At 37.7% G+C, this 16,559-nt stretch overlaps 1 protein-coding gene across 1 annotated transcript in view; it reads left to right on the forward strand.

Moving 5' to 3' along the window:
- The window catches only part of LOC149176121 (L-arabinokinase-like), a 474,339-nt gene that overhangs the window by 446,279 nt on the left and 11,501 nt on the right, over positions 1 to 16,559 (forward strand). Inside the window, exons 25-26 of the mRNA XM_089419887.1 lie at positions 14,448 to 14,660; positions 14,892 to 15,057. Of these exons, the coding sequence (XP_089276013.1) occupies positions 14,448 to 14,660; positions 14,892 to 15,057 (379 nt within the window). The remainder of the gene's footprint in view (positions 1 to 14,447; positions 14,661 to 14,891; positions 15,058 to 16,559) is intronic.

Raw genomic sequence — 16,559 nt, forward strand, 5'->3', positions numbered from 1 at the left:
TCTCACCGATCTATGATCGGCAGAGTTTTTCTTCAGCCTGACCCCAAAGCCGGGATGCATTTTGTCATTAGAACTTTAGGAGAATCCTAGTGTGTTGATCTGCTAGATTATAGTTGTGTCGCAGAACTGGGTGGTTTATGAGGGTCTATGATAAAGGGGTTTTCCCCCTTAAGATGTAAATTGTAAAAGTCATGATGTAATGTGTCTTGAGGGTTGGAAAATGTTTTAAATCCCCTCTTGAGTCCTAAGTCCTAGGTCCTAGGTTATGTTTCCAAAGGCTTAGTTCGATGATCCATTTCATAAAATAAATAAAATAATAAAATAATAAAAAATTAATTAATTATAAAATGAAATAAATAAAAAATTATAAAAAATTATAAAATAAAGCAAAAACCCTAAATAATAAAATAATAATATTTTGAGTGAATGCATGCAAAATATTATTTTTAATAATAAGTTAACAATTTCGACGGATGAGATTAAGAGATGTCTTGATCCTCATCGACGGTCGAGATCATTTCGACATGGATCACTCGAACTAGTCGTTGGGATCATTTCCTTTAAATAGGGTGCTAGGGGTCATTTCAGATCATGGGATCTGTGAGTCGTGTACTGAAGAAGCTCTCTTGTAATCTGTTTCTGGTTAATAAAAGAAGACTTTGGGGTCCAAATCTTGCTGGTGTTACTCTCTGGAAGTGCTGTGAGCTAATTTAGTTTCTGCATATTTTACTTTTTAGCCATTAATAATAGCTTATTGTAGAGTATTGTGAGCACAGGTATCTTGTTCACTTGCTAGGGTTTGAGTGGTGTTAGGGTTTCTGAAGTAATGGCAGGTATCTCCATTACTTTTTGAGATCTAGCAGCATTTTTGCCCTCTTTACTGATGGTTGTTTTGAGCTGTGCAGAAAACCCTTACTGAAGAAAGATTGGTGGGCGTTTGGGGAAGTTCTCGGCTGAACCAGCCAACTCCCGCAAGCATTTTTTGCTGAGCCCAGTTGGATTTGATCCTGGGTCTATCATTCAGTTTATTTTTATAATTTGCATGAGAAATTTTCTGAAGTTCTTCACAGTGAAATCTGAAGTTGTTGTCTTTAAAATACTTCTGTTCTTATTGCTGAATCTGGCTGTTAAGGGGCCAAAATCTTAAATTAATCAAGCTGATCTAGGGTTTCAATTTTTTGCTTTATGCAGTTTTCATTAGAGTTTTGTTTTCTTGTGTTTGCAGCTACAGGGTTTTCATCAAGAGCATTTTTTTAGGAATTCAAGATTGCCCGGCCTTCTGCCACCGAGACGGCTGCAAGCATTTTTCGGTGTAGTTTTGATCAAAGGAACGTATACATTCGTGTTCCATGCGTGTGATGGTTTAACAAAATCGTGCATCTACTCCCGCAAATTTTTGCCGTCTACATGCATAAAACTGCTGAAGCCGCCTTTCCTCATTAAAATCGACTGAGAACCTGCTTGTAATTGTCACTACTGAAAAGCTTCGTGGACTTGCAGTAGCTTAAATGGAATATTAGGCTGAAATTGGCGTGGATGCTTCAGGATTGTGGCGTGAATCTCTGGTTGATTGGCGTTAAAATCATTCCATGCAGACGCCTCCAGTTTGGAATATGACTCCAGCGTGTTCTCTTTAGTCGTTAAAACGCAAATACGCCCTCCTCCACTTGCATTTACATTACGTATCTTTTACTTCTCTGTCAACGGAGCAAATTGCTGAACGAGTTGGCATTGCGGCTGAGGTATTTCCCGTCGGCTGGCACGCAGCATTCCATGTTTCTTCTGGTCACGTCTGCGAAGTTTTTCCTCCTGCATTTGATCCCAATCACCGCCGTCTGAGCACTGGAAGCTGCAGACTCTCAAATGATTATCATCCGCCATCGAGAAGGGAATCGTATTTATTCTTGCGTATGGTAAGTTATCCGCCACATTCGCTAGCGTGCCAGGTAATTCCTCTGCCAAGTCTGCGTATATTTTATTCTTCTATGCGTGAATATCCGTCTAGGGTTGCTGCGTATCGTTTCTTTTTTTTTTACTATTTTAAATTTTGACATTCTGATATTACGTGATTCGTGGTTTAGATTTAGAGATAGTCTTGATTTTTCAATAGTTTTATTTTAATTTTAGGAATAAAATTTCTATTTTGGCTTAGTTGAAATTTTATTTAGTTTTATTTCATAGTTTCACATTTTTTTTTAGATAATAAAAATAAAATAAAAAAGAAAAAGTTTTTTTTTTGTTTAGGACTAAGGTTTTAATTTTTTGATAGTTTAATTTTATTATCTTTTGAAGCTCTAGGTTTAGTTTAAATTTTAGTTTTAATTTTACCTAAAAAAAAAAAAAAATATTGTGGAAATTTTCTTTTTGCCAGATCCAGTTTTTTCTCGGGAATTATCATGTTATATCTTTATGCTAAGATTTAAATTTTCAAGTCTGGACACGAATATGATATCTGGTTAATGATTTATGATTCTCGTGGTGGTTTAAAGCATTCATCTCTTCAAAATTCTCAGTTGCTGGATATCGTTTTGGTCATTCTAAGAGCATTGTGAGTTTAACTGATATCTTGCGATGACAAATGATTGTTGTTCACGGTTTATGTTTCTATATCATCTAACAAGTAATCGTTTTAACAACAATCTCTTAAGGCACTGGTCTGCTAAATTAATCAAATCCTTTTAGTGCTTTTCATATCGTGTCTCCCAACCAACTGGTCGACAGTTGGTCTTCGTCACATCATAGGGTCTACCCCCCTTAGCCGCGGGAGACAGGCTTAAACGGAGAGATCGGGGATCAGAGTGACAGCCCCCGGTCTGAGCGTTGTCGTGTCAATCTGCGCGACAACATTTTTTGGCGCCGTTGCCGGGGACACTTTGTTCTCGGTGTTTCAACGACAATCATCCTTCTCATTTTTATCTTTTCATCTGGCCCCGCAACGCCAACATTTTTTGGCGCCGTTGCCGGGGACAGAGTTTTTTCTGTTCCTGGAGTTTCATCGATATTCATTTTCTCATCTCTCTCATCTCTCATTTGAGCTGGCAGATTCAACATTTTTTTTTGGCATCATTTGGATCTTATTTTTCGCCATATCAGTAGCATTTCTTCGTTTTGTTTCTTGTTTGGGTGGCGACTCCATTTTCTCATTTTTCCCAGACAAGAAGCTTTCCTCATATCTGCTTGTGGTTACTTTTGGGATCCTAGAATCAGATTCATTGTTCAAGTGGTGACTCCACTTCTTTCATCTCTTGATTTTCTTGAGCAAAGATCTATTTCTATCATCCATCTGATCCCTTATTGTTCATCATGGATTATTCATTTAAACCATGTCGTTTTACTGACCGTCGCCATGAGTTTCCGGAGGAGGCCATTTCTAAATTACCTATTTTCTCGGGTGGTGATTCAATCGCTGTTAGAAGGCATCTAGGCTTGTTTACTCGCATAATGATCATATATTGTAGACCCCCTCAGTTTAATCATGAAGATATCAAGATGCGTCTTTTTGCCTTTTCTTTAGAGGGTGATGCTTTGAATTGGTTTAACAATTTTCCTAAGGATTCTTTCACTTCTTTACAAGACATTGTCAATGCTTTTAAAGATAGATATGGTTATCCAAACAGCTTGCCTTCTGCCTCTAAAATTGTGCAAAAGAAAGAAAGTAATCCTATTAAAGGTCCAGTCGTTGAAGAAAGATTTCAAGATCAGAATGTGTCATCCACCGGTACTATCGCAGATCAAGTCCATGATAGTGGAAAATCAGGGACAAATGACAATGAAAAGGAAGATCAAAGGCAAATTATACAAGAGTTAATGATGCTGGTAAAAAATATGGAGATTAATCAAACTAATTACGTCAATGATGTGAGAAATTTATGCACCCACCTGGAAAAACGTAATAGGGAGATGGAGATTATGAGAAATCAGCATGCTAAAGAAATTGAGGCCATGAAGACTAAATATGACACAAAAATTAGTTTCATGCAAAGCAAAATGCCAAGCTTAGAAGAAAATATGATGACCATGAAAGCTGATCATGATAGGGAAATTAATTCTATGCAAAACAAGTTATTAACTATGGATGAAGAAATGACTATCATGACATTCGATCATAATAATCAGTTGGCCACCATGCAAGCAAATCATAAAGAAGAAGTAAACTCCATGCAGCATTGCTTGATGAACATAAAGGAAAAGAACGATAAAGTAATAAAAGATATGGAAGAACACCAGGCCAGGCAAATCAGTGATATAAAGGTTGAACACTCTAGTCAGATGGATGCCATTAAAATACAGGTTCAAAAGTTTCAACAATGGTCAAAGGATGAGAGAAACCAGGGGACATCAACAGATCAGGAGCCTTCTCATTTGTCGCAACAAGTTCCATCTTATTATGAGGAGGTCATTGGTTCGATTGAAAGATGGTTAATTGAAGGTGATCCAGATAGACTTAAAAATGATAAAGATCAGATGCAAGATAAAGAAAGGCATGTCACGCAAATCTTACATACTTCATCTGATAGCTTTGAAACAGAAAGTTACATGTCATCAGTGATACAGCCTGCCACAAAGAAAAAACGCAAGAGAAAGAAAATGAGAAGAAGATTTGATGCATCAGACGGCCGTGAGCAGCTTGATTTTCGGATAGGAAAAAGTCCTACCATATGCAAAATTGGACATTGCACATCCGACAAGCAGCCGACAGATTTACCTGAAAGCAGGCAAATGCTCAGTATACACTATATTGAACACATCTGATGCCATGGGGCATCCTTTGTATTGTATTTCTAACCCTACTCCTTGTTTTTCCGCATTTTCATTTCTGTTTTAGGATTAGATTTGCTTTTCTAGATTAGTTAATAAATGAAGAGCTTATATCTTTCCTGTGCTTAATGTTATATGATGATTTTTGGACGGACGCTACTTATATTTTATTGTGTGTTGCGTGGATGCAAATTCTGGATTCTCACATTCCTACAGTGCAGCAACGTGTCCCCAAGTAGAGCCAGATGTTGACCACTACCGGTCAACTACCTATGCAGTGCCCCCCCTTTTCTTTGCAAAAAGGGGCAGCACTTGATCGACGTGTCCGTGCCATCCTGCAGTCATCAGCAGCTTGATCAATTTAATTGTAAACCCAGTCTGCATGTATGAATTGTAAATAATCTTAGCAGATATGAGTCGTTTATGTAAAATTGCCTAGGTGGACCTAACTTTCTAATGATAATATACTTCCCGGAAGGTTTTTCGTCTCACCGATCTATGATCGGCAGAGTTTTCCTTCAGCCTGACCCCAAAGCCGGGATGCATTTTGTCATTAGAACTTTATGAGAATCCTAGTGTGTTGATCTGCTAGATTATAGTTGTGTCGCAGAACTGGGTGGTTTATGAGGGTCTATGATAAAGGGGTTTTCCCCCTTAAGATGTAAATTGTAAAAGTCATGATGTAATGTGTCTTGAGGGTTGGAAAATGTTTTAAATCCCCTCTTGAGTCCTAAGTCCTAGGTCCTAGGTTATGTTTCCAAAGGCTTAGTTCGATGATCCATTTGATAAAATAAATAAAATAATAAAAAATTAATTAATTAAAAAATTAAAAAAATGAAATAAATAAAAAATTATAAAATAAAGCAAAAACCCTAAATAATAAAATAATAATATTTTGAGTGAATGCATGCAAAATATTATTTTTAATAATAAGTTAACAATTTCGACGGATGGGATTAAGAGATGTCTTGATCCTCATCGACGGTCGAGATCATTTCGACATGGATCACTCGAACTAGCCGTTGGGATCATTTCCTTTAAATAGGGTGCTAGGGGTCATTTCAGATCATTGGATCTGTGAGTCGTGTACTGAAGAGGCTCTCTTGTAATCTGTTTCTGGTTAATAAAAGAAGACTTTGGGGTCCAAATCTTGCTGGTGTTACTCTCTGGAAGTGCTGTGAGCTAATTTAGTTTCTGCATATTTTACTTTTCAGCCATTAATAATAGCTTATTGTAGAGTATTGTGAGCACAGGTATCTTTTTTCACTTGCTAGGGTTTGAGTGGTGTTAGGGTTTCTGAAGTAATGGCAGGTATCTCCATTACTTTTTGAGATCTAGCAGCATTTTTGCCCTCTTTACTGATGGTTGTTTTGAGCTGTGCAGAAAACCCTTACTGAAGAAAGATTGGTGGGCATTTGGGGAAGTTCTCGGCTGAACCAGCCAACTCCCGCAAGCATTTTTTGTTGAACCCAGTTGGATTTGATCCTGGGTCTATCATTCAGTTTATTTTTATAATTTGCATGAGAAATTTTCTGAAGTTCTTCACAGTGAAATCTAAAGTTGTTTTCTTTAAAATACTTCTGTTCTTATTGCTGAATCTAGCTGTTAAGGGTCCAAAATCTTAAATTAATCAAGCTGATCTAGGGTTTCAATTTTTTACTTTATGCAGTTTTCATTAGGGTTTTGTTTTCTTGTGTTTGCAGCTACAGGGTTTTCATCAAGAGCATTTTTTTAGAAGGAATTCAAGGCTGCCCAGCCTTCTGCCACCGATATGGCTGCAAGCATTTTTCGGTGTAGTTTTGATCAAAGGAACGTATACATTCGTGTTCCATGCGTGTGATGGTTTAACAAAATCGTGCATCTACTCCCGCAAATTTTTGTCGTCTACATGCATAAAATTGCTGAAGCCGCCTTTCCTCATTAAAATCGACTGAGAACCTGCTTGTAATTGTCACTGCTGAAAAGCTTCGTGGACTTGCAGTAGCTTAAATGGAAGATTAGGCTGAAATTGGCGTGGATGCTTCAGGATTGTGACGTGAATCTCTGGTTGATTGGCGTTAAAATCATTCCATGCAGACGCCTCCAGTTTGGAATATGACTCCAGCGTGTTCTCTTTAGCCGTTGAAACGCAAATACGCCCTCCTCCACTTGCATTTACATTACGTATCTTTTACTTCTCTGTCAACGGAGCAAATTGCTGAACGAGTTGGCATTGCGGCTAAGGTATTTCCCGTCGGCTAGCACGCAGCGTTCCATGTTTCTTCTGGTCACGTCTGCGAAGTTTTTCCTCCTGCATTTGATCCCAATCACCGCCATCTGAGCACTGGAAGCTGCAGACTCTCAAATGATTATCATCCGCCATCGAGAAGGGAATCGTATTTATTCTTGCGTATGGTAAGTTATCCGCCACATTCGCTATCGTGCCAGGTAATTCCTCTGCCAAGTCTGCGTATATTTTATTCTTCTCTGCGTGAATATCCGTCTAGAGTTGCTGTGTATCGTTTCTTTTTTTTTACTATTTTAAATTTTGACATTCTGATATTACGTGATTCGTAGTTTAGATTTAGAGATAGTCTTGATTTTTCAATAGTTTTATTTTAATTTTAGGAATAAAATTTCTATTTTGGCTTAGTTCAAATTTTATTTAGTTTTATTTCATAGTTTCACATTTTTTTTTAGATAATAAAAATAAAATAAAAAAGAAAAAGTTTTTTTTTTGTTTAGGACTAAAGTTTTAATTTTTTGATAGTTTAATTTTATTATCTTTTGAAGCTCTAGGTTTAGTTTAAATTTTAGTTTTAATTTTACCTAAAAAAAAAAAAAAAATTATTTATTGTGGAAATTTTATTTTTGCCAGATCCAGTTTTTTCTCGGGAATTATCATGTTATATCTTTATGCTGAGATTTAAATTTTCAAGTCTGGACACGAATATGATATCTGGTTAATGATTTATGATTCTCGTGGTGGTTTAAAGCATTCATCTCTTCAAAATTCTCAGTTGCTGGATATCGTTTTGGTCATTCTAAGAGCATTGTGAGTTTAACTGATATCTTGCGATGACAAATGGTTGCTGTTCACTGTTTATGTTTCTATATCATCTAACAAGTAACCATTTTAACAACAATCTCTTAAGGCACTGGTCTGCTAAATTAATCAAATCCTTTTAGTGCTTTTCATATCGTGTCTCCCAACCAACTGGTCGACAGTTGGTCTTCGTCACATCATAGGGTCTACCCCCCTTAGCCGCGGGAGATAGGCTTAAACGGAGAGATCAGGGATCAGAGTGACAGCCCCCGGTCTGAGCGTTGTCGTGTCAATCTGCGCGACAACACATCCAATCCTTTCAGGGAATTTACCACTTCAGCTACTCGGAGGAGGTATGCTGCAATATCTTCTTCCTCTTCCATCTTCAAACTTTCAAATTGTCTTTTGTGAGTTTGAAGCTTTGCCTTTTTGACTTTTGAGTCTCCATCGTACAAACTAACTAGCTTCTCCCACATTTCTTTGGCAGAGTTACAGTGCATGATTTTTGTAAACTCGGAATCAGTGATTCCACTAGTGATGGAGTTCATGGCCTTTGCATTTGCAATGTAGGCTTTCCTCTCGTCTTGGTCTGTTGGAAGAGTGGAAGTCGCTCGGTATTCAGTTTGACAAAAATGCCATACTTCAGGTCCAAGGGACATTAAATAGTAAGTCATTCTTTTCTTCCAAAAACCAAAGTTAGTGCTATCGAACAGAGGAGGTTTTCCTGATGCTTCATGATTTCTCATCATGGTTGCTGATCCTTCTTCAAACTATTAGGTTAGAATGAAGAAGCCTGCTCTGATACCAATTGTTGGAAATACTGAGAGGGGGGTGAATCAGTATTTCTTTTTCTCACTATTGTTTTACTAGTTAAATCATATATGTTCAGAACACAAAATGAACAGCAGGAATAAATGCTTTTATTAATATAACTGTGCAGTAAAATAAATACAATAAATAGAATGTCACAATTGGTTGCCAAGCTCCAACTTGGACTTTGGTGAGGATCCAACCTCCTGGGCACCAACTCTATTTTGCCAAGACACCAATCTTGGATTTAGGAGCACCAACTCCCAAGGACTTCAATCTTTTTCAATTCTGAGGCTCCAACCTCTTTGGTATACACTGGTGTGCTGCTGCGCTCTTTTCAGCTTCCACTGCTTCTGTTGCCCCTTTTTCTTCTGCTGCTTCCACTATCTCATGCTCAAGTTATGCCATCCACCAACGACAGTGCAGTTGTCTGTTTTTGCTGCTTTTATATGCTCCATGCCCCTGTCCATTCGTTTCCTCTTACGTGCTGGCTCTTTGGCTTCCTCCTCACTTGATCGCTTAACACTTCGGCTTCCATTTCTTTGCTTTCTTTATTTTTTCTTACAGGCTTTATCGGAGGTGTTTAATCACCCATCGGAAGCCACCACCCGAGCATTTTAATCAACCATCGGAAGCCACCAACCGAGCCTTTTAATCAACCATCGGAAGCCACCAGCCGAGCCTTTAATCAACCATCACTGAGCGCTTTAATCAACCATCACCGAGCGCTTTAATCAACCATCACCGAGCGCTTTAATCGACCATCGGAAGCCAACTTTTATTCGACGCTTTCTATCAATAATCAACCATCGGAAGCCACCACCCGAGCCATTAATCAACCTTCACACAGGCTTTAATATATATCTTAACCCCGCGGCCATGTATCATATAATACACGGAAAACATTATAAACCCCCGCTCTAATTCAAATGCCAGACTTCAATTATTATGCACCCGCCTTTACAATTTCGGCGGGTCCGGATTTCGCAACCATAACAAAACTCTTAAGGCCTGACCTCCAATGAGGAGCGGACCCGATGCTCTTTTAGACTCCCTTCTATACTGGTTTCGGGTCCGATGTATATCAGCACTCACTGTAAACAATAGTCCCGATCCTCCGACAAAACGCGGACCCGACACCTTCTTATACTCCCGTCTCTATATTGAATTCGGGTCCGGGATATCGGCAGGTTCGCTTCGGCGGATTTGTAACGCGAAGGTTTAGCGGACCCAATCTCCCTTTAGGCTGCTCTCTAATATGATTTCGGCTCCGGATGATTTCGGCGATCGCTACCTCCGCTACTCCGATGCGATACAAGAGTTCTGCGGACCCGGTATGGTTTTACACTTCACTTGATAATAGTTTCGGCTCCGGATTTTAGAGCTTGCACCTTGAACAGTTCCGACATTCTGGATGCGATATATTATAGATTGTTTTTAATAAGTCCATCGGGTCCATGCCTCTATCGCAATCGGCAGATTATAGCGCCATCCCTTATGACTTGCAATCACTGCGGATGCGATATGATATTAAGCCACAGTCTATATTCCCGTCGGGTCCGCAGCCTTATCGCAATCGGCGATCGGGAGAGTGTCATGCCTTTGTGTGTTGTTGCGATGGGCGGATGCGATATAACATTCAACCATAACATAATTCTGCATCGGGTCCGCATTATTATCGCAATTGGAGGTTTCAGTGGTGGCACATAGCTGAACCGCCAATTAGCGATGTCGCCGATATATATATATATATATATATATATATATGCCTTTATATATAAACTTCTCCGCCGATAGTGTGTTTGTAATATGTGTCCGCCGATAGTTGTGAATGCATATATATAAGATTTTTAACCGCCGATAATGTTAAAGCATGCATACATGGGTTTTACAAACCCGATAACATATCTATATGAGTTTGCTCCTCTTGGCATATATATGGCATATATATATGTGGCTCCTCCTATAGCTCCTCTTTGCTCCAATGTGGCTCCTCTTGGCATATATATGGCATATATATATGTGGCTCCTCCTATAGCTCCTCTTTGCTCCAATGTGGCTCCTCTGGCTTGGTCTGCTCCTCTTGGCTCCATTTGCTCCTCTTGGCTCCGATATGCTTTGTCTCCTCTTGAATATTGCCATATTGACATCAATGACAATCTGTGTCCAACAAAGGCTAGGAAGATTTCTCAGAGTGCCGAAGAGGTAATTTCTTAGTCAATAACAGACAAGACAACTTGAGTAGTAGTTGTTCCATGCAATGTGTATTCCAGTTCTGTGCTTGGGTGATGCAAGGTCTACGCAGACCAATTTGGACGTCTCACTTGGAGCTGGCAGTCAGAGCCCAAATTGCTTGTGGGGTGAGGAAAATTCCTCCTAATATTTTTTCCAGTGTTTTTCTCTGTACGATTGCCAAATTTTGGCATCTAGTTGTACTCAGAATTTCTCACTGCTGCTTAATAATAAAAACCCTCAATTGCTGAACTGGTTTTCCCACATTGGGTTTTTCCAGGGACATTTGGCTAAAAATAACGGTGTTATGTTTTTTTTTGTGCCATTGTTTTCTCAGTTTCCAATTTATCTTCCGCAATATTTTTTATTTGTGAAAACTACAGTGTGATTAATCCGTTATTTCCCGTAGCAATAAACTGCATAATTTGTTTACAGTTAGAATAATTAATTCCAGTTGCTGCAATAGAATTTCAGTAGTGAAATTTTCACAAAAATCAAGTCTCAAGAACCCCTTATCAATGTCCAATTCATAAGAGAAGACATCTCAACCAGTCAGTATATCAATTTCATAGAGGAAAAGAAAAATTGACTTACGTTATGAAAAATATTGATGCTAGCGCAATTAAGTCTTATGAAAACAATTCATCTCGGGTATTGAGTAAATGCATGGTTCCACAAAAGATCGCCTTGGGATGGTTAGATCATTTCTCAATTCAAAAATTTTGTTCAACACTGAGAAGTTCATATTGTCTTGTATCGTTGAAGATGATAGTTCCAAGAATTGAGGGAGATGGAAATTATGAGGTAGAAAAAGATATCAAGCCTTTTCATCAACATGCTTTGAGGACAAAGCATTTCTAAAAGGGAAGGCATTGTTATAAACATAATAAATATAATTAATAATTATGTAAAGACATCTTTGTTAATTGGGACATGACTCCTCAAAGGGCATCCCATTTAGTATTTATATGGGGCCCTCATTTGTAACCGAACCATATCATTATTTCATACATTTATTCAATATATATTTGTTTATCCTAGATGGATACTTTTATATTCCAAGTCTCCAGTTGTTTAACTCCTGAGCCAAGTTTGGTTAGCGCACACTTCTTTCCACTTTGCTTTAGTTTCTCTAGTTCAACCTCAGTTGGAGTAAGTTCACCTCCTCTTCACCCATGTGCATGGCCTTTACTTTTCTCCACTTTGCCCTTAGTTCATTCTACCTCATTCTAGACCTTTTTCACTTTAACATATTTCCAATTCACTCACATATCTGTTTAATTGACTAATGCACACCTCTACCTACCCATGCACATTAGCCTCTCTTACTTTTACTCCATCCTTACTCCACTCCACCAAAGCACCACATCACCCAGGGCACATGGCTTCCTCTCTGGTTCTTGACTACTTAACCGAGATACTCTTTATTGAGCTAATGCGTATTAATACTCCATGACACTTCAGCTTATGTTGACTCAACTACTCCCCATTTTAACTTAGAGCACTTGACACTTTACTCATCTCTCGGATTTATTGGATTCACACTTATTTGGTCTAGAAGCAATGTCAGTCAGATGGCTTGTTCACTAATCAATGTGCATGGGCTGTTCTTACATGAGGAATTCAACCTCTCTCTTTCCTCATTGTGCATAGAACAAAAGGATCATTAAACACAGGTGTTGGCTATTGGCTCAGCGGGGGATCATCTTCAGCAGCAGTAGATTACTTTCTCTCTCTTCGATTTCTCTCTCCTCTCTTCTAGCTTCTACTTTCTTGTGCAGGAACATCACTGTCTTGGTTCTGTAACTGTTTTCTTGGTGTCGCCAGCCCCCTGGATTTTGCATAATAAAGCTCAGGTTTGATCTGATTTGTCTCTATAAGTTTGCTGGCATTTTGATGAATTCTTATGCAATATTTTAGAAGTTCTGAGCCTTTTTCTTGGCAAAAAAAATATGCCATTTGAAGTGCTGTCTATATTTTTCTGTCATTTAAAGCTAATGCTGGAGATAACTCCACCCTTTTATGCACAAATTGTTTTATGACCTCTTTGGCTGGTTAGTTTCTGGTCAAAGCAAACCATTGCATGCCTGTTTTGTGTGTTTGTTTTGGACATATACAGGGAAGCATTGCATGTGAGGGTAGGGATACCCCCCTGTGGTTGGCAACCACCAGCCTGAATGGAGTGAAGAGTTTGCATGTGACACAATAGGGTGAATTGTTTTAGATGTTGCACTGAGATTTTCTATACAGCACTACAAATTTTTTTATCTCCCAAAGGGGTAAAGTTCTGTGCTAAAACCTCCCTATCCCAAAAACTTGGTGCAATGTAGTTTAACAGTTTATCCAGCCATATTTATCCTTTCTAGCTTTAAATAAGAACCTTCAGCAGTATCACAGACCTAGAACATCATGTCAGCATCCTTGCAGAAGACAATGTAACTCCAAAACTATGCTATAACCAGTAAGCCATTAAAAAATTCAAATTATAAGCTCAATTCCCAGAAGAACCAGTCTAGAAATTTTCTTGGTTACTGGAGAATCAATAGACGTTAATAATGTAATCTGTTGGAATTTCCAAGCTAAAAGGTCAATTGACCATAAGTCAAACTGTCCAGTAATGAATGGCTTTTTATTAGCTGTTCATCTTTTTCAAGGGTTTTGAGACATGGCATGACACTTTAAGAGGACTACTGCAATAGAACTAAGCTAGGCAAGGTCATGTATGTTTGTAATTTTGGGTTGGCTCACAGAAAGAAGTTACCAAACACTCTCCAAGTGTCTTATTTTTAACATTGATGTGATATTTTTGTGGGAGAAATATAGCTTTTAGGAGTACATTGGAAGAAATTCTGTGGAAGGATTAATGCTTTTACTCATTTTGCAAAGTTTGTAATTTTGGGTTGGCTCACAGAAAGAAGTTACCAAGCACTCGCTAAGTGTCTTATTTTTAACATTGATGTAGTATTTTTGTTGGAGAATTATAGCTTTTAAGAGGACATTGGAAGAAATTCTGCAGAAGGATTATTGTTTTTATTCATTTTGCATTTAAAGGGGTATTTCACTCATTTAACAATTCTGCATATGCTTTAGAGTGGACTGGACTTGTTATAGCAGTTGAACTGATTAAATTGCAGTGGAAATTGTGTTGATCTAGCCCTTTGTAAATGTGTTATAGCAGCCATGATGAAGTAGAAAACGACAGAGTATTAAGGTGATTTCCTAGGTAATATAACACCACTGCTGTGTCTAGGTAGCTTTGGGATAATTATGTTCTCTCTTTATGCAGATGTCCACTGTTGATTTCTGAGTAAATTTGAGATCTGTTCACTGTTCCTTGAATGCACAAAGAACATTTATGACTCCAGTTAAAGAAAACTTCGGGAATTATTTTTAAAGGTCTAATGTTGCATATGCAGTCCAGAAAAAGCCTGAAGGGAAAATATGTAGTAAAAATTTTGTCAGTAACTTAAAATCTAATCAAAGTCAAAGGAAAAAGAATACCAGTTGAACCTATGGATACTACCAGTGTACTTATAGTATAAAGGTCATCTATATCAGTTGATGCATGGATTGTCGAATCCTTGTTCTGATTAGTTTTCATAAATATGCAATTCTATTACAGTGTTGGTGGAGCAGACTATGGTTCTGTAAGGGTCGGAACGTTCATGGGCCGCCAGATTATAAAGTCAACTGCATCATCTCTGTTGCCTCGAGCAGCAGAAACTTCACAGGAAGACAGCAATGGATTTATCCGTGATGAACTTGATGAACATGACCCTGCTTTGATTGAAAAAGAAGCAACACTGGATTACTTGTGTAACCTCCAACCTCACAGGTATGATTCATGTCCTTTTCAGTTTCGGAATGTTTTCTGTCTAATTTTGTATTAGGGAGTTTATTGAAAATACTCTTCATGCTTTTAAGAGCAAAGGTATTTGAAGTTTCACCAGATCATGCATCTTAATTGAACACATGGAATTTTATTAGCACTTTGGTCCTATGTATAAAAGAGCTCATAAATCCTTTTTTTTGTGTTAGGATTCTAATTTTTTATGTTAATTTGCAGATATGAGGCAATATATTCAAAGATACTTCCAGAGGAGATAAGTGGACAGACTTTTTTGAATATGTTTGGTGATCACGATGACCCTGTGACAACAATTAATCCCAATCTCACCTATGGATTGAAAGCTCCAACAACACATCCAATATATGAAAATTTCCATGTCAATGTATAGTTCTGCCATTCTTTTGTGACATTAGAAATTGTTTTTATTTATTAGTATTTTAACTTCCACATAGGATCATTTCATTTTTTCTACGAAATCTACTTGGTTTTGCACAAGTAAAAATATATTCAATGATGTTTTTATAATTCAGTCTATTAGTTTATTTAGATTTAGATCTCCAATCCATGACATCTCATTTAGGCCCTAAAATAGTTCTAATCCTCTGTTTTCTTGTTGGTAGTCAGTTTATGTATCCTTAATGTTGTAATCTTTGAGGATTGTTTGTTTAGCTGCACTTGTTTAACAATGGCTACTTGCTATACCATTAGCAGTTTATTTGGAAGGACAAGTAGTCAATCTCTCATTATCTGCACATTAGTCCCATTTTAACCATCATCAATGGGAGCATTTGGTTGCATTTCTGAAGTTCAATATCCACTTCAATACATTTGGTTCCGTGATATGCTAATTGGAAAAGTTATTTGATGGCTAATATAACGATGTTAGACAATTGTTTGAGTATTCCGAACCATTTTCTTGCAGCATTCAGGAAATCCTGTTTTGTTATCACCTCTTAACTCTGCCCTTTTTCTGATTGTGCCTTCTGATACTTGGGATGTGATACATAGATTTTATCAATTGAGTTTCTGAATTATACTAACCATCATAGAACTAAATCAATTACATATCATCAATATAGGTAAGTCTGCTTGCCAGGAACCAATTGGAACTGGTGGGATGATAATTTGAATCCTCTGGAGTCTGGCCTACTGACTGAGCTATTGGAGCTCTTCCTGTTATCATCTTAGCACGGAAATACTCACCAGAAGTTGCTTACTTAGTTTTGTACAAGTAAAAATATATTTACGGTAATATTTTATAATTCACTCTGTTAGTTTATTTAGATTTAGTTGTCCGAAGCATGACATCTCATTTAGGGCCTAAAATAATTCTAATGCTCTATTTTCTTGTCAGTCAGTTTATGTATCCTTAATGTTGTAATCTCTGAGGATTGTTTGTTTAGCTGCACTTGTTTAACAATGGCTACTTGCTATACCATTAACAGTTTATTTGGAAGGACAAGTAGTCAATCTCTCTTTATCTGCACATTAGTCACATTTTAACCATTATCAACCGAATCAAGTTACTATTTTTCAGTTCTTTCACAAGTATAAGGGCATTTGGTTGCATTTTTGAAGTTCAATACTCACTTCAATACATTTGGTTCCATTTTATGCTAATTGGAAAAATTATTTGATGGATAATATAACGGTGTTCGACAATTGTTTGCTTATTCTGAAACTATTTTCTTGCAGCATTCAGGCAACCTGTTTTGTTATCATGTGTTAACTCTTCCCTTTTTGCAATTGTTCCTTCTAATACTTAGAATGTGCTACTTAGCTTTTATCACTTCAAGGTCTGAATCAATGTGGAAAAAGTCGAAGTCAGGATTAAATTGGCAAGGGTCCAAAAATTGAAAAACTCGTTAAAGTCGGGAGTTTTTT

The sequence above is a fragment of the Pinus tabuliformis genome, chromosome 4_1 (genome assembly GCF_031772625.1).
Source record: "Pinus tabuliformis cultivar Carrire ecotype Pingquan chromosome 4_1, CPIR1, whole genome shotgun sequence".
NCBI lineage: Eukaryota > Viridiplantae > Streptophyta > Pinopsida > Pinales > Pinaceae > Pinus > Pinus tabuliformis.